At 51.5% G+C, this 25,484-nt stretch overlaps 1 protein-coding gene across 2 annotated transcripts in view; it reads left to right on the top strand.

The window, feature by feature from the left end:
- Positions 1–25,484, top strand: part of LOC141162649 (uncharacterized) — a 133,408-nt gene that overhangs the window by 89,228 nt on the left and 18,696 nt on the right. Inside the window, exon 3 of one of the 2 annotated variants that reach the window (XM_073648978.1) lies at positions 18,726–18,799. The exons of the other annotated variant lie outside the window; for it this stretch is intronic. Coding sequence (XP_073505079.1) covers positions 18,726–18,799 — 74 coding nt within the window. The remainder of the gene's footprint in view (positions 1–18,725; positions 18,800–25,484) is intronic. 2 annotated transcript variants of the gene reach the window in all.

Here is a 25,484-nt window from a genome sequence, read left to right as displayed (position 1 = left end):
GTGAAAGTTGGATAGCGTTATATACAAATTGGCATTGACAAATTGGTATAACGTTCATAAACATTGATAACAACCTATTCTTATGACCTTTTTCTTGTAGGATGCCTGTAAGAAATAAACAATTAACACAATTAAAACAATCAGCATCTCTTCAGCTGGAGCTTTTTGTACGTCTTCAACCAGCTCTCTCTATCTATGCTTTAACAGTTCTTTGTTTCTATAAAGTCTTTTAAGAGAAATCAGAGGATGAAAACAAGTCTTTCCACCAGACAACATCTTCCATACTGCCTCTCGGTGGTGAAAACCACTCAAGTGGGCTTACCTGGTCCGCAGGCAGAGATACCTGTTTCCAGTCAACAGTCCTTGGCACTTGACTCAGTTCACCAACTGTATCATACGTCAGCATCATGGGCCTTGTCACTTCTCGAGTCGACATCCTCTTGGTGGGTTGTTCCTCAGATGCCACGGGTTCTTCGGTCACAGGAGTTTCTTCCGCCGCACTCATTTCCTGTGCTTCCTCAGATGCTCTTGGAGCTGCCTCTGTAAGTTCATGTACTTCTCCTGAGTCACCTTTTTCCATACGGTCTGGTAATTCCGCTCCTCCTGAGTGTTGATCGATCCCTTCAAGGAACGGTGTTTGATCATCAGATCTGAATTGACTTCATCTGTACTCTTTGGTACGAACTCTGGAGCCTCAGGAGTTAGTTCACTCTCCTGAGGATGGTACATCCCTGTCCTTGCCGGTCCGAGAAATACAACAGTGTGTTTTTCTCCATCGGAACTTTCAAGGTCACTATCCACCTCCGGAGGTTCAATCTGTGGTGGTCCCTTAGTCGATCTCGGACGATGTCGGTCTACTTCTGGGAAGTCTTGTTGTGGTGGGAGATAATCACAGGGTGGTAGTAAATTCTGATGGACTATTCTGGTTTTCTTTTCTCCCGTTTCCAGTCGGATTTCATACACTGGGCTGTCATCAGCTTTTCTCCTTACGACCACATACGCCTTGTCTTCCTAGTACGAACAAAGTTTTCCTGGACCACCTTTCTCACGTACGTTCTTGACTAGCACCCGGCTTCCCGGTGCCAATTCTGCTCCATAACATTTTCGATCATAGTACTCCTTACTCTTGCTCTGTCCTTGCTTAACCACTTTGGATGCTATGTTGTATGCCTTTGCCATCCGTTCCTTCCATTTCCGAACGTACTCCGGATACATTCTGTAAGTCTCTGACACCGGAGTATCGAACATGATGTCGATTGGCAGTCTTGATGATCGTCCATACACTAGGAAAAAGGGTGAGTAACCCGTTGCATCACTCTTTGTACAGTTATAAGCATGTACCACTTTTGACAGAGAACTCTTCCAGTCTTTCTTCTCATCAGCTGTTAAAGTGTGCAACATCGACAATAATGTCCGGATAAAACGTTCCACTTGTCTATTACCCTCTGGGTGATAGGGTGTTGTGTGGGATCTCTGAATTCTACAGTACTTTCCTAGCTTGGCAAAGAGCTGGTTTTCAAATTCTCTTCCTTGGTCGTGGTGTAACCTCGTAGGGAACCCAAACCTCAAAGCAAAATCATTGAAGATCTTCTTTGCTGCTGTTCGACCTGATTTATTGGTGGTAGCATATGCTTGAGCAAATCGAGTGAAATGGTCTATCACCACCAAGATGTATTCGTAACCACCCTTGCACATCTCGAGATGTAGAAAGTCTATTGAAACAATCTCAAACGGATACGTAGTTTGGATGTTGCCCATAAGTGCCCGGGTTGATGTGTTGGGACATTTATCTTTCAGACACCCACACTCCCTGGACACGTACCTCTCAATATCTCTCTGCATGTACGGCTAGAAGTAACGTTCACAGATCAAGTTGGTTGTTCTTTCCACTCCCAGGTGTCCCATGTTTTCATGGAGTTCTTTGAAGACCAACCCGGAATACTCTGGGTAGTACCAACTGCTGGTTTTGTCCTCCTTTACGATACAGGATACCATCTTTACTGAGGTAGGGCTTCGTCCATTCTTTAATTAAAACAGATACTGCTGGTGACTCAATGTCTCTCTCCCGTTTAGTTGGAAACCGATTTTGGTCCACATAAAGTAGTATTCTACCAATTATCTGATCTTCTTGTTGTGCTCTACGGATTTTACCTTTTGATAGTTGTTGAATAGACCGGGGGTGATCTTGTTCTCCTGCTTTTATGGTGGTTTCCACCATCAACAGACACCATAATGGTGTGTCTTCCTCCTGATAAGCTTGTACTGCTTGGGTAGTTCCTCCGAGCATTCTTGCATGAACTCCTCAGGCTCTAGTGTCATTCTTGACAATCCGTCAGCATCCGCATTGTATTTTCCTGGCCTGTACTTGATGCTGAAATTGAAGTCAGCTAGTTCAGCAACTCATCTCTGACCCGTTGCATTCAGTTTGGCTGTAGTAAGGACATAGGTCAAAGGGTTGTTGTCAGTGTATACCTCAAACTTTTTGCTGTAGTAGAGATGATCTCTAAATCGTTCACAGATAGCCCATTTCAGTGCCAGGAACTCCAATTTTCCAGAATGTAGATGGTAATTCTTCTCAGCGTCTGTCAACGTTGTAGAACCGTAACAAATGACTCTCAATTTTTCATCTTGATGCTGATACAGGGCAGCTCCCAGTCCAACTTGAGAAGTGTAACAATGAAGAACAAATGGTAAATTGAAATCAGGATATCCCAATATGGGTGGTTTTACCAGATAGTCTACTAGTTCTTCCAATATCTCCTGGTGGTCTGCTGTCCAGAGAATGGGCTGTTGGGACGAAACGGTGTTGTTTCTTTTAAGCCCGGTTGTACTCGTGTTCTTCTCTTTCTCCATGGGTGTTGTCATCTCTGTCGTCCCCCCAAGAGGAGGTATAGTGGGGAGGCAATCCTGGGGAAGTTCCAAATGTAAGTATGATAGTAGGAGAGGAATCCTAATATCTGCCTCAACTCCCTGAAGTAGAGGGCCGCTTGTCTTTTAAGGCCAGTGCCGGAGCGATTTCTGCTGGGTCCATGGTATATCGTTCTTCGGACACAGTTTTCCCTAGAAATTGGACTTGTCTTTTGAACAGTTCACCCTTCTTTGGGGTCAATTTAACTCCGTTGTAATACGGTCCTCACGTGTTCAACATGATCCTGGAAGGTTTTGCTGTGTACCACATTGTCATCCAAGTACGGCTGGCAGATATCATCCCTCAATTCTTCTAAACATGTCTCCATGCTCCTCTGGAATTATGCTGGAGCTGAAATGAGCCCAAACAGTGTGCGGATCTACTCATATAATCCCCACGGTGTGATGAATGCTGTCAAGGGTCTACTGGACTCTTCAACAAACCCTTGGTGGTATGCCTTACCCTGATCGAGGAAAGAGAACCAGGTACTTCCTGATAGGCTATGCAGCATATCTTAGATCTTTAGTATTGGGTGCCGATCAGGTACTGACTTTCGATTTAGTTCCCGGTAATCACAGCAGAGTCTCAACGTACCATCCTTCTACCTAACACAAAAAATAGGAGAGGAATAAGACGACTTTGACTTCTGGACCCAACCTCTGTTGATTAGGTCTTGTAAATACTCTTTGACTTCACAGAGTAAGGGTTTCGGCACAGACATGTAACTTCCACTTACTGGGGTCGTGTCTTTCAAATTGATTTTCAACTGCAACAATGGGATACAGCCTATACCATAGTCATCTTTGGAGAATGCATGACACTCTTCTCTCAGCATCTGTTTTGCTACCACTCGATCTTCAGCACACAAGTGTTCCTGGGATACTGGGGGATCCCAGGACTCTGAGGTGGGTCGTGCAATTTCTTCCCCTGGGCAACTCCTGTTCCTTGGTGGGCAGACTGAATTCACTGTAGACCCCTGGGCGGGTCTCACAATGGCTGGATATACCGTTTTAACGGTTTCTATGTGACCTAACACAGTCTTTGGATCCAGTCTAATTTCGTGTCTCATAGTATTCATCAGCGGTACTGTCACTCAAACAAACCCACCAGTAGGAATTGTAAGCACAATCTCACCTTGAACTAGGCCTTCCGAAAGTTCTGAGGAGTCTTCTGGCGCGAACAGTCTTTTCTGGACTTTTCTTCCCGGTTCTACCAGAACTCCACACCTCACCCCCACCATTAGGTTTGCAGGGATGATGGCTGGGCGCTAGCCTACCTTGACTTCTTTTAGGTCCATTGTATTCTGTGCTTTCTTTACTCTATGAATCACATTTTCTGCCACGGGGTTGGGTATGGCAAGCGATGCGGCAATTGCATCCACCACCAGCACCCCTCCCTTGTGTTTCGTGATGGCCTCACTGATTAGATTATAACCTTGATAGGATCCTCTGCCACGTTCTGATCACTGGTCACGAGAAAAGAGTGTGTGGCAGGTAGCGTCTTCTCCATTCTGCATTTAAAAGGCTCGCTTGGGCTCCTGTGTCCCACAGTGCTTTTACCTGGAGTCCATCTAGCTGGCACTGTATAAAGAACCTTTCACTGATTAGGCTGATGAGGCTATCTTTACTGACTGAGGAATCCTCCTCCCAGGAGTACATCATTTGACCTCAGCACTGGGCATTAAGTGACTAATGCCCCTGTCTATCTTGCAGCTGTTGTAGACGGGAACACACTTGGGGATAGTACTGACGCAGCCGTTTTACCGTTTTACCTCTTGTGCCGTTCTGGGGTTTGGTGAGATTTGGATTTGCTTCTGGGGTTTCCTCCGTGTCACTGGCAACCTCCTATCTTTTAACCCAGACGACTGTGACCATTGGCATTCCTTGGCATAATATCCTTCCTCACCACATCTTAGACAGTAGACTCACACCGTACTCTGGTTTGATGAACGGCACGCTTCACAAGCCGAGTATCTTCTGTTTTGGAACCCACTCCTGGGTCTGAGGGATGCAAGTTCTGGCCTGGAACGAATCAACTTTTTCACCTCAATCAACTCGGATCGCAGTTCTCCTATTACTTCCTCCCAGTCAGCGCTGGCGGTTCTCTCTGTTGTTGGTGATTTAAGGTTCCCTCTCGGAGGTGGCACTGGAGGGTCTCCATGATAATCTTCGGACTGGCCACTGGGGGTCTCCAACCTCAGCTGACTCAATTTGGTCATTTTAGGAATAGAGCCTTTCTTTAACTTATGTTCACTTTCTGACTCCAAACTAGCTGCCTCATTCATTTTTTCAATTAGGGCTTCGTCCAGAATGCCAGGATCTTCTAGGTACTGTTTCAGCTGCAACTTGATGTCTTTGCTGATTAACCATTTTTGCAATGATCTCAAGAACTTCTTCTGGACTAGTTCAGCATCAAACTTCTCTTCCGCTTCTACATCACTGGATGCAAACAACAGTCTATTTTTCAGTTTAATTGCTCTGAACAAGAAACTTTGGGGTGATTCATTATTTTTCTGTGAGAGGTTAATGAGTCAGTGTAACAATTCTGAAGTACTCTCTTCTTTATAGTGCCTTTTAAAATCATCTTCAGCTGTTGCAAGGTCAAATGACTCTTCATTTCTAGCATACTACGTACGTTCAGTCCTGGGCTGATCACTTTCACCACCCTCTCAATGATCTCATCTGGCTGGTAGCCTTTCTGTAAGCCTACATCGATCTGGTGCAACAAGTTCATATAAGACAATCTCTCTTTCTGTTCACACTCTCCAATCTGTCCCAGGATCTTGAATTCATTCCTTATGGTGAATTATGGTGTTAGAGAGAACTGTCTCCCTGATTTATCTAACCCGAGCAGGTTAAAGGTCCTGTCTGAGTCTATCACCCGTTCAGAGGTTTTAGTCGATTCCTGCAGGGCTGTTGTTAGGGCTTTGAATTCGTCTTTCAATTCCTGTAGTTCAGTCTGTGGACGGAGATTCCAGCTTTTGGTAATTGGTGCCGCCCCTCCATCCTCCAACTTCAACCTGGTTAGAAACTGTATTAGTTCTTGGAGGAACGTCTCCATGACGTCTTCAGCTTCTTTCTCCCCCAGCTCATTCATTTTTGCATTAATGGCAGCTAACAGTTGCCTGCGGTTGTGTGCTTTAGAAATCTGTTCTTCTCACATCTTTATATGTTCTGCTACTGTTCTCAATTCTTCACAGGTTAACTGAAGAAGCCAGGGGCAGCCCGCCTGTGCAGCCCGTTTATTGAACGGGGGCCCCGAGGGAGAGGGGGCCCCTTCAGCCTCCAGCAGGGCCGCCATCAGGGCATGACTGTCCTGACTCCAGTATGGGGCCCAGCCAGTCGGGGCCCCCTCAGAGCCCCATTGAGGCCCCCCTCTTGTGCGTCTCCTCATGGGGCCCCCGCAGGACCGGCGTCAGCACCCGGCGCACCCGGGCAAATTCCGGGTGTCAGGGAAACACACTTGGTCAGACCTTGCAGCTCTCTGGTGCCCCCTTATCCTGTTGGTCAAACACGGTATTGACCGAGGATAAGCACGGGCGCAGCTGCTCTAATTTATGTCGACTATTGTGGAACGTGATGTGACATATATATACCACCAGTTCCTTCCAGGAACGTATATATACCTCTGACCAGCCACCCTCAAACCACAATATCACATAAATACTGGTATACTGCCACCACCGATCGCTTAACAGGTGGATCGGTTACCCGTTAGGTAACGTGAATTAGCGGGTGAGGAACGTGTTTGCTCGACATAGGACAAGAAGAACGAAGCTGGTAAATAATAATGATTTACTCCTGAAAGTGGGCAGTGTTTACAAAAGATATACAAGATATTATAAAAGAGACAATGTACATATATGCATAAACAGTTATTAAAATAAAAGGAATAAGTAATAGAAAAACTTGCTTCACAAGGTGATGGTCTCAGATTCTGTGGGGGGGATGGCTCCCCGGAAATTAGATGTGATTCTTTCACGCAGCGAGGAGGGCATGCATTTGACGTCCCGGGGCAAGAAAGAATTAAAAAATGGCCCTTCTGGTTTTTAGTACGGGGCCAAAACATTAGGAGACACCCATTGTTTTAACCTCACACGGGGGCACGGTTTTGTGAACCCACCCAGCTGCATAAGACCTAGAAATCCTTCAGATTTCATATCTTGGTGTGGGGGGGTCCCACATCCAAGATGGAGACATCATGTTTGCCGTCACCAATATTCATGAAGATGTATATTAAATATGATATCTCTATGACGCTCAGAAGCTCAGAACCCATTTCCCGGGCTTCCAGTGGTTTCTCAGTTATGCAAGATATACTATTATAATTGGAAAAAGGTGAGCATTCCAAAAATGTGGTCCCTGTGTTTGTGACCGTCATGTGCATTATTAAAATCGACATTAAACGTTTGTACACTTAAAAAATAGGATTGGAGGGAAAAATCCAGGGTATTAGAAGGCTTTCTCTGGGCTGAGGCTTTATGCCGCTCATAAAAATTCCTGAGGTTTGGGGAAAGTTAGAGTGAGTTCTATGTATGTCCCTCCCAAATGAACAGGGGGGTGGAGATTTGAGACCTCTCTCATTTTTTAAAACTAGGACAAAAATACATTATGCCTGACACCGGGGCCCTGAGCAGGCGGGGGGGCCCTCACCATCGGCACCCCACGCGCTATGGGTGGGACCCGTGAGCGGAGGAGAGCGGTGTCAGTGCCCGCTCCCCCCCGCTTGCTCAGGGCCCTGGCACCCGGCACAATACTTACCCCTCCCGTGCCTCCGCAGCAGCTCCTGCATCCTCCATGGCTGCTGCACTGTGACGTCCCAGGTCAGAGGGCGCGGTGACGTCTTTACACCGCGCTCTCTACTGAGCAGTCACAGCGCAGAGCGGGATGAGGCCGGTGACGCTGGAGTCCGGAGCAGCGACAGGTGAGAAGAAGTGAGGTGAGTATTTGATTTATTTTTTTATTGTATGGAGGAATGTGGCAGTATAAGAGAGGGGGGTGAGGTGGGGGTGTGTGACATCCTGCATGGGGCATTATAAGGGGGGGTGACATCCTGCATGGGGCATTATAAGGGAGGGTTGTGTGTGACATCCGACATGGGGCATTATAAGGGAGGGGGGTGTGTGACATCCTGCATGGGGCATTATAAGGGGGGGGGGTGACATCCTGCATGGGGCAATATACACTGTGTTCCAAATTATTATGCAAATAATATTTTCTCAGATTTTCCCAAATTACCTATATGAATTGCAGTCATTGTAATTTTCCAGTCAAATAACTATTAGAGTACAATTGAAAGGTTTTTGTACAAACTGCCTATGATAACAGTATATTTTTAAAAAAATAAAAAACTCAAACTGCACGCAAAATGCATGTTCCAAATTATTATGCACAGCAGAGTTTTCAACCTTTTCATTTTAATAAAGAACAAAAAAATGGTCATTTTTGAAATTATAAGCATTAGCAGGTTATTACAAATCATGCATGAAATGATCTCGATGGTCCGGATGGATGGAGTGGAGGATGGCTGGTTGATGGACACCCCATGCAAATGTAGCACCCTGAGGATTCGGCTGCTACAGGGGTATTACACCTCAAGCCAGAGGTGTGGTATTCCACTCCCGGGTAAGGATGGAGTGTGGAACTGAGCTCAGTAGGCTGCATGCACTACATACATCCCATTTCCGGGGGACAGACCAATGGTACTCCCACTAGAGAAATGTGCAGGTACGACAGCGTCTGTCCCTGGCTGGAGTGGGAGGGGGTTGGAACATCCCAGTAGTGTAGGGGCAGATAGGGGGAGCAGTCTGGGTAATGCTAGGAGCTCATTGGGTGCTGGTCACCTGAGCTCACACATAGAGGGAGTATATAAGGTGGGAACCATCTTAGAACAGGGTCTTTGTAGAGGTTTGGTCAGTCAGTCTGTCAGTCTGTCAGAGTTGAGTCAGAGGAAGAGAGCAGAGGAGAAGAGCAGCTCCAAGGCCCAGAGAGAGAGAGGAGAAAGAAGGACCCAGAGGGGGAGAAGAGAGAACTCCAAGAACCCAAGATTAGATCAGAGGGTGAAGAGTTGGCACAAGGGTACCGGATCCCAAGCTGGTGGAGGGCATTAATCCTTAGCCAGAGACCGGAGGTCGTGGGCAGGATCTGCCACGACCACCCACTAAATCCACCCGGAAGGCACACCAAGAATAGGGTCAGGGAACCCAGAGACAAGGGTTTACCAACAAGAGGCCCGAGGGAGCCGGACTTAGGTGGATCCCTGGTGGGGAAGGCCAGAGAGAGGGACAAGTCAGAAAGGGAGCTCAGGATCACGCTCCAGAATTACTTGGGAGGTGGCCGAGTCCAGGACCTTGTGGACGCAGCACGGCTCGGGCGGTCACTCAAGGCCGGAGTGACCAGCATAACAGCAGTAAGTAAAGACCCTGAACTGCACAGCCCGACTCTGAGTCTCATTACCATCCTCACTGCACCTCCACAACCACCATCCTCTACACCTGACCCCCTGAGGCTATACCCCTCCCGTTGGGGGTTATACTACCTGAGCTGCACACACATCACCAGCCTCAGCGGACCCTGCTGCAGCGGCGGCCGTATTGACCGCAATTCAACGGGTGGCGTAGTCGACATAAAAGAACATCTAGTAACATCTATAAGGACTGCCACACACTGAGCTTGACACCCTGGGCACGGACCGGGTCACCGCCACTCGGAGACTACAACCCCCATCTGATCCGGCTCCGGGTATCCCCCAAACAACACTGGCCCAGGGGGCGCGTCAACTTTGGCGTAGTCGGCAGGATTACGTGCCCGCAACAACCGGGTACTGCGTGCCTGAAGAAAAGTTCACCGTTACCTTAACAAGAAGTCTCCCGCCGGTTCCGGAGGGTCCCCGCCAACGGACCCCATCACAGGTCGTTTCCCGCCGGTTGTCCGCCATTTGCAGCTTTTTCCCGCCATCCATGGAGTTTCCCGCCACTGGGAGACGATTCCCGCCATTTCCAAAGATTTCCCGCCTTGGAAGAGCGGACGCCATTATGGGCGTGCCAGAGGGTGGCAAAAGGCCACCTCCCATCGTGGGCCAGGTCGAAGAATGGCGCCAAAAGCGGAAACCGCGCCCACCAACAGAGACTGTGATGCTGGAAGTGTACATCAGCGTGAGAGAACTGCCCCTGGAACTGACAATCACTAAGTTGCCCCGGGACCACCCTCAATGTGGGCGGAGACGGAACGAAAGAGCGAAGATGGGTGTCGCCTGGAGCAGTCTGGAGAGAGCGCACCCGGAGACAAGAAGTCTGGAGAGGAGTCCAGAGAAAGCCTACCCGGAGATGGAGGGAGAGACAGGCAGCACCGACCCAGTGGTCAGGAGCCTGCTGCAAGCAACAACCCCACTAGGCTTAGTGGAGGTCCTGACACAGCTCCCCCGAGACCGGGAGTGTGCACAGACTGCGCTGGAGAGCCTCGCACGGAGGATGGCCCGGGTGCAGCGAGAGACGTTGGCGGAGTGGAGCCGAGAGATGGCCCAGCGGACCGAAACCCGTCAGCGGAGCACGCCACCCGAGACGAGGAGACAGACCGCCTCTGAGGATGGTGCAGGAGGACTCAAGGCCGGAGACGGCGCCGAGAAGGGAGCTGAACGGACGGAGGCAGGTAAAGGGGACGTCTCTACCCCGAGCCGGGAAACCGTGTACCTGCCCCAGCTCCCCGTCGCAGAGCCCGAAGTTCCCCCTGCCGTGCCCGTCGCTGCATCGTCACCGCCGCCGACTAGGCCTCAACCGGAAACCGCGGCCACGACCCCTGTGACGTCACGCGCCTCAACCCTGAGCGCGACAAAGCAGGAAATACCATCGGCCTGGTCGCAAGGCCTAGTACACCCGGGCGCCGCAATTCCAACAGCGCCCCCTACCTCCGCGGAGCCACCGGCCTGGTCGCAGGGCCGAATAACCCAGGGCGCCGCCGTTCTTACGGTGCCCTTTGCCTTTAAGGTGCCCCAGGCCTGGTCGCAAGGCCTGGTTAACCCGGGCGCCGCTACCATCAACGCGCCCTCAACATCTAGAGTGCCGCACCTGGGTGAAGATCTATTCGCCCAGCATACGTGCCCGGATGGGCAGCCCTTCATATGGCCCCAGGAGTATATTCAGCTGGAACTCCAGAGAGCAAGGCCCATGTGCGAGCCCCTGATTCCGGCTCCAAAGCCCGTAAAGAGGACCTCGCCCCCGCTGGAGGAGGCACAGTTTGAGTGGGACCCCACTGGAGAAGACCTCATGGGGTTCACTCAGGAGACTCGGGCGGCCGCAGCGGAGCGTGCAGAGTGCTGCCGGCAGCAGCTCGAGGTCTTCGAGAGGGAGCGGAGAGAGAGGCGGGTCCGGGAAAAGCAGATGCAGATAAGAAGCGCGGAGCAGAAGAGCCGGACCAGGAGGAATCCCCGTGCAGCTCATGGTCCCCCTTCCACCGGGACTGTGATTAAATTCAACCTGCAGCATGGGTGGGGCTTCATAAAAGACCATCATACCCCCGGCGACGTCTTTGTAACCCGCAGAGACGTAGAGAGCCATCTGCCGGAGGGACACAGAGGTCGTGACCTGTATGTAGGGGACGAGGTCACCTTCACCCGGCACAAGTGTGCCAAAGGACCCTACGCCCTCCATGTGCATCGCCTGACGGAGGAGGAGCTGCGGTGTGAGGAGGAGCCAGAGGACCCGGACGGGTCTGAAACTGAAACCAACCAACAAGAAAGAGCAGAAGGACGCCGTCGTTGAAGTACGGTAGAGAGAGACTGTATAAAGTTGCCCGTCGGGGTACCAAGAACTGTTACTTATTTAAAATATGTTCCCCGTTGGGACAAAGTGTGAACTTATGCCCGTGTGTCCCTAGTTCCTAATAGCTGGCCGAGGACTGAGAGCGGCCATATCCCCTTTGTATATAGTTGCGCTTCCTAAAGCGCCCCCTACTGGTTTTATGGGAAAACCATTTTTCTTCAAGAGACTGTCGCACTTTACCCGGTCACAAGTTGCACCGTGACCGGAGGAACCAGCGACAGGAATGTTTACAGGAATGTTATTTATGAAAACGTTTTATTGCTGATATATCTATGATGTTTTATATGTTTATGTTTATGAAAAAAAATTGTATGTTTTGGATGTTTTTATATCTTACAGCCCGAGGACGTGCTGTGATTTACCAGGGGGGAATGTAGCACCCTGAGGATTCGGCTGCTACAGGGGTATTACACCTCAAGCCAGAGGTGTGGTATTCCACTCCCGGGTAAGGATGGAGTGTGGAACTGAGCTCAGTAGGCTGCATGCACTACATACATCCCATTTCCGGGGGACAGACCAATGGTACTCCCACTAGAGAAATGTGCAGGTACGACAGCGTCTGTCCCTGGCTGGAGTGGGAGGGGGTTGGAACATCCCAGTAGTGTAGGGGCAGATAGGGGGAGCAGTCTGGGTAATGCTAGGAGCTCATTGGGTGCTGGTCACCTGAGCTCACACATAGAGGGAGTATATAAGGTGGGAACCATCTTAGAACAGGGTCTTTGTAGAGGTTTGGTCAGTCAGTCTGTCAGTCTGTCAGAGTTGAGTCAGAGGAAGAGAGCAGAGGAGAAGAGCAGCTCCAAGGCCCAGAGAGAGAGAGGAGAAAGAAGGACCCAGAGGGGGAGAAGAGAGAACTCCAAGAACCCAAGATTAGATCAGAGGGTGAAGAGTTGGCACAAGGGTACCGGATCCCAAGCTGGTGGAGGGCATTAATCCTTAGCCAGAGACCGGAGGTCGTGGGCAGGATCTGCCACGACCACCCACTAAATCCACCCGGAAGGCACACCAAGAATAGGGTCAGGGAACCCAGAGACAAGGGTTTACCAACAAGAGGCCCGAGGGAGCCGGACTTAGGTGGATCCCTGGTGGGGAAGGCCAGAGAGAGGGACAAGTCAGAAAGGGAGCTCAGGATCACGCTCCAGAATTACATGGGAGTTGGCCGAGTCCAGGACCTGGTGGACGCAGCATGGCTCGGGCGGTCACTCAAGGCCGGAGTGACCAGCATAACAGCAGTAAGTAAAGACCCTGAACTGCACAGCCCGACTCTGAGTCTCATTACCATCCTCACTGCACCTCCACAACCACCATCCTCTACACCTGACCCCCTGAGGCTATACCCCTCCCGTTGGGGGTTATACTACCTGAGCTGCACACACATCACCAGCCTCAGTGGACCCTGCTGCAGCGGCGGCCGTATTGACCGCAATTCAACGGGTGGCGTAGTCGACATAAAAGAACATCTAGTAACATCTATAAGGACTGCCACACACTGAGCTTGACACCCTGGGCACGGACCGGGTCACCGCCACTCGGAGACTACAACCCCCATCTGATCCGGCTCCGGGTATCCTCCAAACAACACTGGCCCAGGGGGCGCGTCACAAACACGGCTACGGCGCCAACAAGGAGGAGGTGGAGTAATGTTTTGGGCTGGAATCATGGGGAGAGAGATTGTCGGCCCTTTTAGGATTTCTGAAGGGGTAAAGATGAACTCCATAATGTATGTTGAGTTTCTCAAACAGCACTTCCTTCCATGGTTCAAGAAGAAGAACCGTGCTGTTAAGGGGAGCGGTTGCAGACAACTATATTTAATGGAACGCAACCGACCCCGGGGTCCGCGATGCAGCCTAGAGGACTGCTGCCGAACACTCTCCGGGTGGAAAGGCAAACGACAACTAAATGATAAACCCCTCCGTGTTAACTTCACACCGGACAGGGTATAGCGATACGCTCTATCTCTGTTTACTGCACGGAGGAGAGAGCGACCAGCGACGCACCTAACAATTATCTTAGCCCTTCGTGTCTCGTCTGAGAAAATATTATTTGCATAATAATTTGGAACACAGTGTAATGGAGGGAGTGTGTGTGTGACATCCTGCATGGGGTATTCTAAGGGAGGGGGTATATATGACATCCTGCATGGGGCATTATAAGGGAGGGGGTGTGTGTGACATCCTGCATGGGGCATTATAAGAGAGGGGTGTGTGTGACATCCTGCATGGGGCATTATAAGGGAGGGGGGGTGTGTGACATCCTGCATGGGGCATTATAAGAGAGGGGGTGTGTGTGACATCCTGCATGGGGCATTATAAGAGAGGGGGTGTGTGTGACATCCTGCATGGGGTATTATAAGGGAGGGGGTATGTGTGACATCCTGCATGGGGCATTATAAGGGAGGGGGTGTGTGTGACATCCTGCATGGGGCATTATAAGGGAGGGGGTGTGTGTGACATCCTTCATGGGGCATTATAAGGGACTGGGTGTGTGTGACATCCTGCATGGGGCATTATAAGGGAGGGGGGGGTGACATCCTGCATGGGGCAATATACACTGTGTTCCAAATTATTATGCAAATAATATTTTCTCAGATTTTCCCAAATTACCTATATGAATTGCAGTCATTGTACTTTTCCAGTCAAATAACTATTAGAGTACAATTGAAAGGTTTTTGTACAAACTGCCTATGATAACAGGATATTTTTAAAAAAATAAAAAACTCAAACTGCACTCAAAATGCATGTTCCAAATTATTATGCACAGCAGAGTTTTCAACCTTTTCATTTTAATAAAGAACAAAAAAATGGTCATTTTTGAAATTATAAGCATTAGCAGGTTATTACAAATCATGCATGAAATGATCTCGATGGTCCGGATGGATGGAGTGGAGGATGGCTGGTTGATGGACACCCCATGCAAACACGGCTACGGCGCCAACAAGGAGGAGGTGGAGTAATGTTTTGGGCTGGAATCATGGGGAGAGAGATTGTCGGCCCTTTTAGGATTCCTGAAGGGGTAAAGATGAACTCCATAATGTATGTTGAGTTTCTCAAACAGCATTTCCTTCCATGGTTCAAGAAGAAGAACCGTGCTGTTAAGGGGAGCGGTTGCAGACAACTTTATTTAATGGAACGCAACCGACCCCGGGGTCCGCGATGCAGCCTAGAGGACTGCTGCCGAACACTCTCCGGGTGGAGAGGCAAACGACAACTAAATGATAAACCCCTCCGTGTTAACTTCACACCGGACAGGGTATAGCGATACGCTCTATCTTTGTTTACTGCACGGAGGAGAGAGCGACCGGCGACGCACCTAACAATTATCTTAGCCCTTCGCGTCTCGTCTGAGAAAATATTATTTGCATAATAATTTGGAACACAGTGTAATGGAGGGAGTGTGTGTGTGACATCCTGCATGGGGTATTCTAAGGGAGGGGGTATGTATGACATCCTGCATGGGGCATTATAAGGGAGGGGGTGTGTGTGACATCCTGCATGGGGCATTATAAGGGAGGGGGGGGTGTGACATCCTGCATGGGGCATTATAAGAGAGGGGGTGTGTGTGACATCCTGCATGGGGCATTATAAGAGAGGGGGTGTGTGTGACATCCTGCATGGGGTATTATAAGGGAGGGGGTATGTGTGACATCCTGCATGGGGCATTATAAGGGAGGGGGTGTGTGTGACATCCTTCATGGGGCATTATAAGGGAGGGGGGTGTATGACATCCTGCATGGGGCATTATAAGGGAGGGGGGGTGACATCCTGCATGGGGCATTATAAGGGAGGGGGTGTGTGTGACATCCTGCATGGGGCATTATAAGGGAGGGGGTATGTGTGACATCCTGCATGGGGCATTATTAGGGAGGGGGTGTGTGTGACATCCTGCATGGGGCATTATAAGGGAGGGTGTGTGTGTGACATCCTGCATGGGACATTATAAGAGAGGGTGTGTGTGTGACATCCTTCATGGGGCATTATAAGGGAGGGGGGTGTATGACATCCTGCATGGGGCATTATAAGGGGGGGTGACATCCTATATGGGGGGGAACAGCCTGCATGGGGAATTATGTGAGGGGGAACAGCCTGCATGGGGCATTATGTGGGGGGAACAGCCTGCGTGGGGCATTATGTGTGGGGGCCAGTATTCTGCATGGAGCTTTATATGGGGGCCAGTATCCTGCATGGAACGTTATATGGGGGCCAGTATCCTGCATGGAGCGTTATATGGGGGCCAGTATTCTGTATGGAGCATTATGTGGGGGCCAGTATCCAGTATGGAGCATTATATGGGGGCCAGTATTCTGTATGGAGCATTATATGGGGGCCAGTATTCTGTATGGAGCATTATATGGGGGCCAGTATCCTGTATGGAGCGTTATATGGGGGCCAGTATTCTGTATGGAGCATTATGTGGGGGCCAGTATCCAGTATGGAGCATTATATGGGGGCCAGTATTCTGTATGGAGCATTATATGGGGGCCAGTATTCTGTATGGAGCATTATATGGGGGCCAGTATCCTGTATGGAGCGTTATATGGGAGCCAGTATTCTGTACGGAGCGTTATATGGGGGCCAGTATCCTGTATGGAGCGTTATATGGGGGCCAGTATCCTGTATGGAGCATTTTATGTGGGCCAGTATTCTGTATGGAGCATTTTATGGGGGCCAGTCTCCTGTATGGAGCTTTTTATGGGGTCCAGTCTCCTGTATGGAGCTTTTTATGGGGGCCAGTATACTGTGTGGAGCGATTCTCTGGTTTCTGAGCTATTGTGGAATTTACAATAGATAGCTCATGTAATGTAAGAAGTGAAATCTTTGCATTGTACTATATGTATATTTCTCTGCGGTATCTGTGCATCATGAATCATGGTATGTGTTAAAGGGGCCACTGAGACTCTTTCGTCCGGGGCCCACAAAAACCTGGAGCCGGCCCTGGGCCCCCGGCCCCATGCTGAGCGCTAAGCGCCGGGACATCTCAGCGCTGCTTTCCTCTGTGTAGCAGAGCAGCGCTGCTGCGGCAGCGCCTTCATGATTCCCCTAACTTCCGGTCATGCGACGGCGCCGTCATATGGCCGGAAGTCAGGAGAACCAGGTGGCAGCGACGTGGACGAGTGCCAGAATTCTGCAGGGATCGCATGGGGGTAAGTATAACAAGTTTTATTTTTTTAAAATACAATTAATTAACTAGGAGTGGGGGGAATCAGAGATGCACGGGGGGATGAGAGATGCACGGAGGGATGAGATGCACATGGGGGGGATGAGATGCACGGGGGGGATGAGATGCATGGGGGGGATGAGAGCTGCACGGGGGGATGAGAGCTGCACATGGGGGGATGAGAGATGCACATGGGGGGGTGAGAGATGCACGGGGGGTGAGAGCTGCACATGGGGGGGTGAGAGATGCACGGGGGATGAGAGCTGCACATGGGGGGGGTGAGATGCACAAGGGGGGTTTATGTTTACATAACTTTGTTGCCCTATGAAGGGCAGGTGGGGGGCCCCAAAAATGTCTCGCACAGGGGCCCACTATAGTCTGTGTCCGCCCCTGGAAGAAGCAGCTCACTAATTCTGTCCATTTGTATTTACACATCCATTGCTGCTAGTGAGTTTTCTTTAGGGCTGGTCCCCTTTAACTGGTGCAGCAGAGTTGAGTTGAGGTGCTGTGCTGCTGTGTTTTTCCAGACACTTTTCCTTTTCTCCCTCTAAATGCTAACTCCCGCTCAGGACTCCCCGTACGGGCCACCAATGTTACACATGCACCTGTAGGTTCAGATATTTGCGAGACAGGTTACATGAATTCTTTGGAATCCTGGGGGAACCGTTACTCAGGGCGACCATAGACCATGTGCTGCAGCTTCTCTCAGGCACACAGGGGTATTGACCCTCAGGCACAGACACGTAGGTTGTTTCACTTGCTGACCAGACACACTTGACAAGAGTCCTCATAAATGGTAGAGCATTAGAATTTAATAAGAAGCCACACAGCCAGTGCAAGTTAAGACTTATGAGCAACAGGCTCCAGTGACAAACAGTACAATTTCTTTAGCAGCACAGCAGTTCACAGCCTTCCCATAGTACAGGACAGCACAGTTCTAATGCTAAGGCACATTAATGAACACAGCATTCTTTACAGCACAGTGCGATGGAGGATGAGGGGGTTTGCTGAGGGAGATGATCCCTGTGCCACCATTTCTTCCAGTCCTTATCTTTCTGCCTGACAATACTCTGCACTGCTAGTTCAGGAACTCTACTTGACCTGTGCTTAGCTTCACTCCTGACTTGAATCCTTTTCACTTGCAGGGGCGCCTCTGTCAGATGCAGAACACACACCACCTTTCTCTTCGGCTCCAACCAGACAGTAAACAACTCCCCCACAATCCCCCTGGGGCGCTGCTAAAACACTCCCCTTCTCCTGTGACTGTGTTAACCCCTCTAGTGGCTGGATGCTTCTGGAGCACAATACTTTCTGTCTCATGTGCTTGTGTTACTAAAAATGCTGAATGCTTTTGAAGCAACAGCACTAGTTGTGACTGTCACACTCTGCAACAGCACTACTTCTGCATGTCACATCTGACAACGTTGTTGACAGCAGTGACCTGGGAGTCAGAGATGCTTCCAGGGGTCTTCCCCATGCTGTTCCCATGTCATTTGAGCATTGTTCCCATCGATTTGGGCAATTTTTAGGCTCTCTGCAGACTGCCGGGTGGGGGGGAGCCGCCTGAAAAATGCTCGAGTTTCTCATAGACTTACATTGGGCTCGTTGCTCGGACTGAGTAACGAGTACCTGAGCATTTTAGTGCTCAGTCATCACTAGTAAGTACTGTATTATTTTTCCAGGTCAATGGGTCATTGCTTGAATATACAATGGTTTTCATGGTTTTGTTCCTTTCTTTCTCTTACTGTGGAATCACCATGTTGCTGTTGAGTGGGTTACTTTGATACTCTGCTTTTTTTGCAGATTTTGTGATAATTGCAGGTTATTTTATTATTGTTTTATTCTTTTCAGTGTAAGAAAAGAAATCCCAAAAGAAGAAAGGGGGGAACTAAAAGCCTTATTTAACTCTGCACAGAAGCTGACAGGTATTATACATCTGAATATGTTTTATATAAGTGCTGTACATTGGGATAATCTCCAGGACCTTATTCATCTATGCTGTTGTATGTCCAGTTCTATCAACTGCCAACTGCTTGTGCCAGGGATGATGGTGGTGGTTCTGCTTCTGCTAGCAGCACCCACATCATTAGTTGTGGTATTTATTTTTGAAAGGGAACCTGTCACGTCCTAGTTGCTATGTACACTGCCCCCATTGCTTTGTTAGTGATGCAATGTGCATCACTAACAAGATTTATCATTAAAATTGGTGTAACTATAATGATTTTAGAACCTATGCCCTTCTGTTCCTCGCGCGTGCGCATTGAGGCTGTGTACTTTGCAGCTTCACTGCACATGCGCTATGCCCTCCTGTTCCTCGCGCGTGCGCAGTGAGCCTGTGTACTTTGAAGCTTCACTGCGCATGCGCTATGCCCTCCTGTTCCTCGCGCGTGCGCAGTGAGCCTGTGTACTTTGAAGCTTCACTGCGCATGCGCTATGCCCTCCTGTTCCTCGCGCGTGCACAGTGAGGCTGTGTACTTTGCAGCTTCACTGCACATGCGCTATGCCCTCCTGTTCCTCGCACGTGCGCAGTGAGGCTGTGTACTTTGAAGCTTCACTGCGCATGCGCTATGCGCTCCTGTTCCTCGCACGTGCGCAGTGAGCCTGTGTACTTTGAAGCTTCACTGCGCATGCGCTATGCCCTCCTGTTCCTCACGCGTGCACAGTGAGCCTGTGTACTTTGAAGCTTCACTGCGCATGCGCTATGCCCTTCTGTTCCTAGCGCATGCGCATTGAGGCTGTGTACTTTGCAGCTTCACTGCACATGCGCTATGCCCTCCTGTTCCTCGTGCGTGCGCAGTGAGGCTGTGTACTTTGAAGCTTCACTGCGCATGCACTATGCCCTCCTGTTCCTCGCACGTGCGCAGTGAGCCTGTGTACTTTGAAACTTCACTGCGCATGCGCTATGCCCTCCTGTTCCTCGCGCGTGCGCAGTGAGCCTGTGTACTTTGAAGCTTCACTGCGCATGCGCTATGCCCTTCTGTTCCTCGCGCGTGCGCAGTGATCCTGTGTACTTTGAAGCTTCACTGCGCATGCGCTATGCCCTCCTGTTCCTCGCACGTGCGCAGTGAGCCTGTGTACTTTGAAGCTTCACTGCGCATGCGCTATGCCCTCCTGTTCCTCGCGCGTGCGCAGTGAGCCTGTGTACTTTGAAGCTTCACTGCACATGCGCTATGCCCTCCTGTTCCTCACGTGTGCGCAGTGAGGCTGTGTACTTTGAAGCTTCACTGCGCATGCGCTATGCCCTCCTGTTCCTCGCACGTGCGCAGTGAGCCTGTGTACTTTGAAACTTCACTGCTCATGCGCTATGCCCTCCTGTTCCTCGCGCGTGCGCAGTGAGCCTGTGTACTTTGAAGCTTCACTGCGCATGCGCTATGCCCTCCTGTTCCTCGCGCGTGCGCAGTGAGCCTGTGTACTTTGAAGCTTCACTGCGCATGCGCTATGCCCTCCTGTTCCTCGCACGTGCGCAGTGAGGCTGTGTAGTTCCCAGCTCAGTGAAGCTGGTAACCACAAAGCCTCACTGTGCAGGGCGCAGGCACGGGACCAGCGGCCGGACATGTAGAAATGCACATGCACCCCAATAATATTAGGGCTTGTTGGGAACAATATTCAAATACGTGGGTGGCGCCAGCAGTGACTGAATGTGGCGCCCCCCCTGACTGAATAGCAGAATCACACCCCTATGACTGAACGAGCAGGTAGGATCTAAGTACATAAAAGGTTATAAAATCATTATACTACTGTGACACCCCAGGGGTCTGGTTGCCACAGTGATAGAGATATTACGTCTGAGAGCAGGTGGGAGGTCCTTTGGTCAGGGATCCTGTGCATGCCACACCTCCTGCCCAGTCTTGGGAGGGGAAGGACTTCCCCTATATAAACCTGGGGCTGAGGCAGGGTAGGGAGTTCTGAGAGGAGAAGACAGGGAGCAGAGCTGCTCTATGGGCTCTGCTCCACAGGCAGGCCCTGTCCAGGGGCCTGAGCCTGGAGTCAAGGAGAGTAGAGACAAGAAACAGCAGAAGCAATACTACTACGAGTCAGGGGCTGGCAGCTGCAGAGCTCGCCCTGACTGAGAAGATTTCTTACCGGACCCGGAGTCCGAGGCTGTGGGGACTAACTCCTACCCAGCAGCAGAATCCGTCAGGCAGGGGATTTCAGGTCCTCTGGCCAAGAAGCCCGAAGGCACGGTCACACGCGTGGGACCAGCACCGCCATCGTGGAGCGGAAGCCACTAGAAGGCCCCGAGTCACCGGCCATACGGGTGAGCACCACACGGCACACTCAGGGACGTGGGCTACTTATATCCGCTTCTAGCAAGGTAGCCAGAAGAGTACAGTCAGTTTGGGAGGCCTACAACTCCGCCTGGCCAGGGGAGATCCCATCTGCTCAAGGACTGACCAGGCCCCGTTCACTAGCAAGTACTCCGGGAGGGTCTATCGTTGTTACCAGTAAAGACCCTGAATTACACCGCACCGTCTCTGAGTGGTTCCTGCTACCCCCATCATCCACATCTGCTGCCCTGAGGCCATACCCCTCCCGTTGGGGGTTATACCATCTACGCTGCACCATCCATCCACCGGCCTCAGCGGACTGTCCTGCAGCGGCAGCTCCATAGCTGCATTCAACGGGTGGCGTAGTCGTCCTACATCTACCGCTGTTACATCGCCGCTCAGTTTGACTCCCTGGGCACGGACCGGGTCACCGCCACGAGACTACAACCCTCAAGAGATCCGGCTCCGGGTAAGCTCCCGCGTGCGCAACGCAGCGCGACACAGGCCCAGGGGCGCGTCAACTTTGGCGTAGTCGGCAGGATTTCGTGCCCGCAACCACCGGGTACTGCGTGCCTGAAAAAGAGACTTTTCAAACTTACCTGTGGTGAAGATTCCCGCCATCCGGCGCCATCTTCAGCCTTCTTCCCGCCATCGGTGAAGTTTCCCGCCATCCGGCGCCATCTTCTGCCTTCTTCCCGCCATCCGTGGAGTTTTCCCGCCATTGGACGCCATCTTGAGGACGCCGCGCGGGAAGAAGAGGGGCGTGGACTCCGAAAGCGCGCGAGAACTGAAGCCCCGCCTCACGTCCGGACGTTGCGTAAGGTCCTGGAAGGAGCCCAGCAGACGCCGACGTCACAGGAGCGCGACGGAAGGTCCTCAACCCTGACGATCCACTGCGGAGCCGCGGCCTACGGAAGAGGATCATCGCAAGGTAGGCCACGGTCCACTAGGGGGGAGGAGGACACCAGGAACGGACAGCAAGATGGCGAACTGGCAGCAGACTAAGCTGCCCAGCATCGGCAGCGCCCCAGCCGTCGCGGGCCCCGACCAGCACCAGGAGAAGACGCGTGACGCAGGAGCGGTCGCGGGAGCAGGTAAGAGGAGTCTCCCTGTCCCGGACGCTGCCAGCGTCAGCCTGCTCCCAGGCCCCCTGGTGGAGCCGCTGACCCCGGGCGCTGCGAACACCGACCTGCTCCAGCCCCCGCAACAAGCCCTGCGGCTGAGCCCTCCAGCCCTGGGCACCGCCACCACCAGCCCGCGCCCAGGCCCAAAGTCGCACTCTCTGACCCCGGGCGTCATCAACGGCGACCCTCTCCAGGCCCGGTCGCAAGGCCTAGTGAACCAGGGCGCCGCTGTTCCAACAGTGCCCTCTACTTCCAAAGCACCCCCGGCCTGGTCGCAAGGCCGAGTACCCCCGGGCGCTGCCGCCCCTACGGCGCCCTCAACCTCCACAGTGCCACCCCTGGGCACAGATCTTTTCGCACAACATGCCAGCCCGGACGGGCACCGCGGACGTGATCTCTATCCGGGTGATGTGGTTACCTTCACCCAGCATAAGGGTGCCAAAGGACTGTACGCCCTCCATGTACATCGTCTGACTGAGGAGGAGCTGCAGTACTACCAATACGAGGAAGGCCAAGAGGACCCGGACGGGTCTGAAGCCTACACACAAGAAGGAGCAGGAGGATGCCGTTACTGAAGTACGGTAAAGTGGAACTGTACATAGTTACCCGTAGGGGTACTTGTGTTGCTAATTAAAATATGGTCCCCGTTGGGACAAGTGTGAACTGTTCCCGTGTGTCCCCTATCCTTAACCAGGCTGAGGACTGTGAGCAGCCATCCCATCTCCCCACAGGCTGAGGACTGTGAGCAGCCAATCCTTATCCCCACTGGCCGAGGACTGAGAGCGGCCATATCTTGTAAATATTATGTGTTTCCAGTTATTTATAGGAGTCCTTGGTGGATTTACCGGGAATCCTTTGTACAGTTAGTGGAGCGTAACCCAGGATGGACTAAAAGACTGTTAAGGACTCGGGGTAGGACAGACCCCTACCTGGTTACGTCTCCCTGTTTTGGTGAAATGGACACCTTGCTTTTCAAAACTGCACCCGGTTGCGGACACGCCGTAACCATCTTATATATTTTTCTTATTGTATTGTTATCGTTATACCTTGTTATGTATTTCTAAAAAAAATATGTTTAGTCCCGGAGTACTAAATTTCACTAGGGGGGAATGTGACACCCCAGGGGTCTGGTTGCCACAGTGATAGAGATATTACGTCTGAGAGCAGGTGGGAGGTCCTTTGGTCAGGGATCCTGTGCATGCCACACCTCCTGCCCAGTCTTGGGAGGGGAAGGACTTCCCCTATATAAACCTGGGACTGAGGCAGGGTAGGGAGTTCTGAGAGGAGAAGACAGGGAGCAGAGCTGCTCTATGGGCTCTGCTCCACAGGCAGGCCCTGTCCAGGGGCCTGAGCCTGGAGTCAAGGAGAGTAGAGACAAGAAACAGCAGAAGCAATACTACTACGAGTCAGGGGCTGGCAGCTGCAGAGCTCGCCCTGACTGAGAAGATTTCTTACCGGACCCGGAGTCCGAGGCTGTGGGGACTAACTCCTACCCAGCAGCAGAATCCGTCAGGCAGGGGATTTCAGGTCCTCTGGCCAAGAAGCCCGAAGGCACGGTCACACGCGTGGGACCAGCACCGCCATCGTGGAGCGGAAGCCACTAGAAGGCCCCGAGTCACCGGCCATACGGGTGAGCACCACACGGCACACTCAGGGACGTGGGCTACTTATATCCGCTTCTAGCAAGGTAGCCAGAAGAGTACAGTCAGTTTGGGAGGCCTACAACTCCGCCTGGCCAGGGGAGATCCCATCTGCTCAAGGACTGACCAGGCCCCGTTCACTAGCAAGTACTCCGGGAGGGTCTATCGTTGTTACCAGTAAAGACCCTGAATTACACCGCACCGTCTCTGAGTGGTTCCTGCTACCCCCATCATCCACATCTGCTGCCCTGAGGCCATACCCCTCCCGTTGGGGGTTATACCATCTACGCTGCACCATCCATCCACCGGCCTCAGCGGACTGTCCTGCAGCGGCAGCTCCATAGCTGCATTCAACGGGTGGCGTAGTCGTCCTACATCTACCGCTGTTACATCGCCGCTCAGTTTGACTCCCTGGGCACGGACCGGGTCACCGCCACGAGACTACAACCCTCAAGAGATCCGGCTCCGGGTAAGCTCCCGCGTGCGCAACGCAGCGCGACACAGGCCCAGGGGCGCGTCACTACCACCAATTTTAATAAAAAAAGCTTGTTAATGATGCACATTGCATCACTAACAAAGCAATGTGGGCAGTGTAGACAGTAGCTAGGACATGACAGGTTCCCTGTAACACTATCGCATGCATTGCAGTCTTTTCTTTTGTTGCACAGTACCATTAACTTTTGACAATCTTTTCAACCCCTACTATTCAAGCCTTGCCAAAAGAGACATAACAAGAAATGCGAGGTAGGGACTTAAATGTACAGAAAGCAAATATGGCAATAGGGCTCTGCATAGGTTTGGCATGTTCAGTTTTCAAATTGGACAAGTAACATACTCTAATGCCGGCGCCTCTGCCTTCTGTCTCCCTCCACCAGCAGGGGCGCCGACTGCCCCACTGCTACGGCCCCTGGCCGGAATGTCCTGCTTCTCCTTCCTACTCTTGCTCTGACGCTGCCCAGGACACGCGCATGGCACGCCTCTTACAGGAGTTGCGCGCACCGCGATAAAGTATCCCCGGCCAATGGCTCAAACACGGAGGTGCCTGTGCAATGTTGTAAGTTTGTTTCCTAACACTCTTGCTAGTTCTAAGGTCCCAGTGCATGGTATCTCCATTTACCTGCCTGCCCACCTGCCTGCCTATCAGCCATGCTCATCTGACTGCCAGCCTGCGTGTCTGTGGATCAGTTGCCATCCACCCGAGGTCAGTCCTGGAGTTGAACCTGGTCCACCTCCTTCGTCTCTCCTTAGAACACGGAGTCATCAAGCCACCGTATTTCCTGGGTCAAACTATGTGAGGTCCCTTGTTATGCCCCTCCGGGCTCTCCTCAGTCCATGGCACAGTGGTTCCACCATCCGGCCCATTACAGTTTTCACAGGCCATGGAATTCGCTGGATCCCCGGCTCTTTCCATCTCTGACCTACACCAGGAGGTTTCTCGCCATAAACCCAGCACGACACGGTCCTGTCATACCTGCAGACTGTAATCTCCTGCCTGGACGCACTGACTCCTTCGGCTGCACCCGCGACTATCCAAAAAGCAACTACTTCGGTAGTGCCTCACAGTCTGTCAGTGGTGTA

This window comes from Phyllobates terribilis, unplaced genomic scaffold (assembly GCF_046119375.1).
Source record: "Phyllobates terribilis strain yellow unplaced genomic scaffold, ASM4611937v1 Scaffold_9__5_contigs__length_417890890, whole genome shotgun sequence".
In the NCBI taxonomy this organism is placed as follows: Eukaryota; Metazoa; Chordata; class Amphibia; order Anura; family Dendrobatidae; genus Phyllobates; species Phyllobates terribilis.
This window is presented reverse-complemented; position numbering and strand designations above follow the sequence as displayed.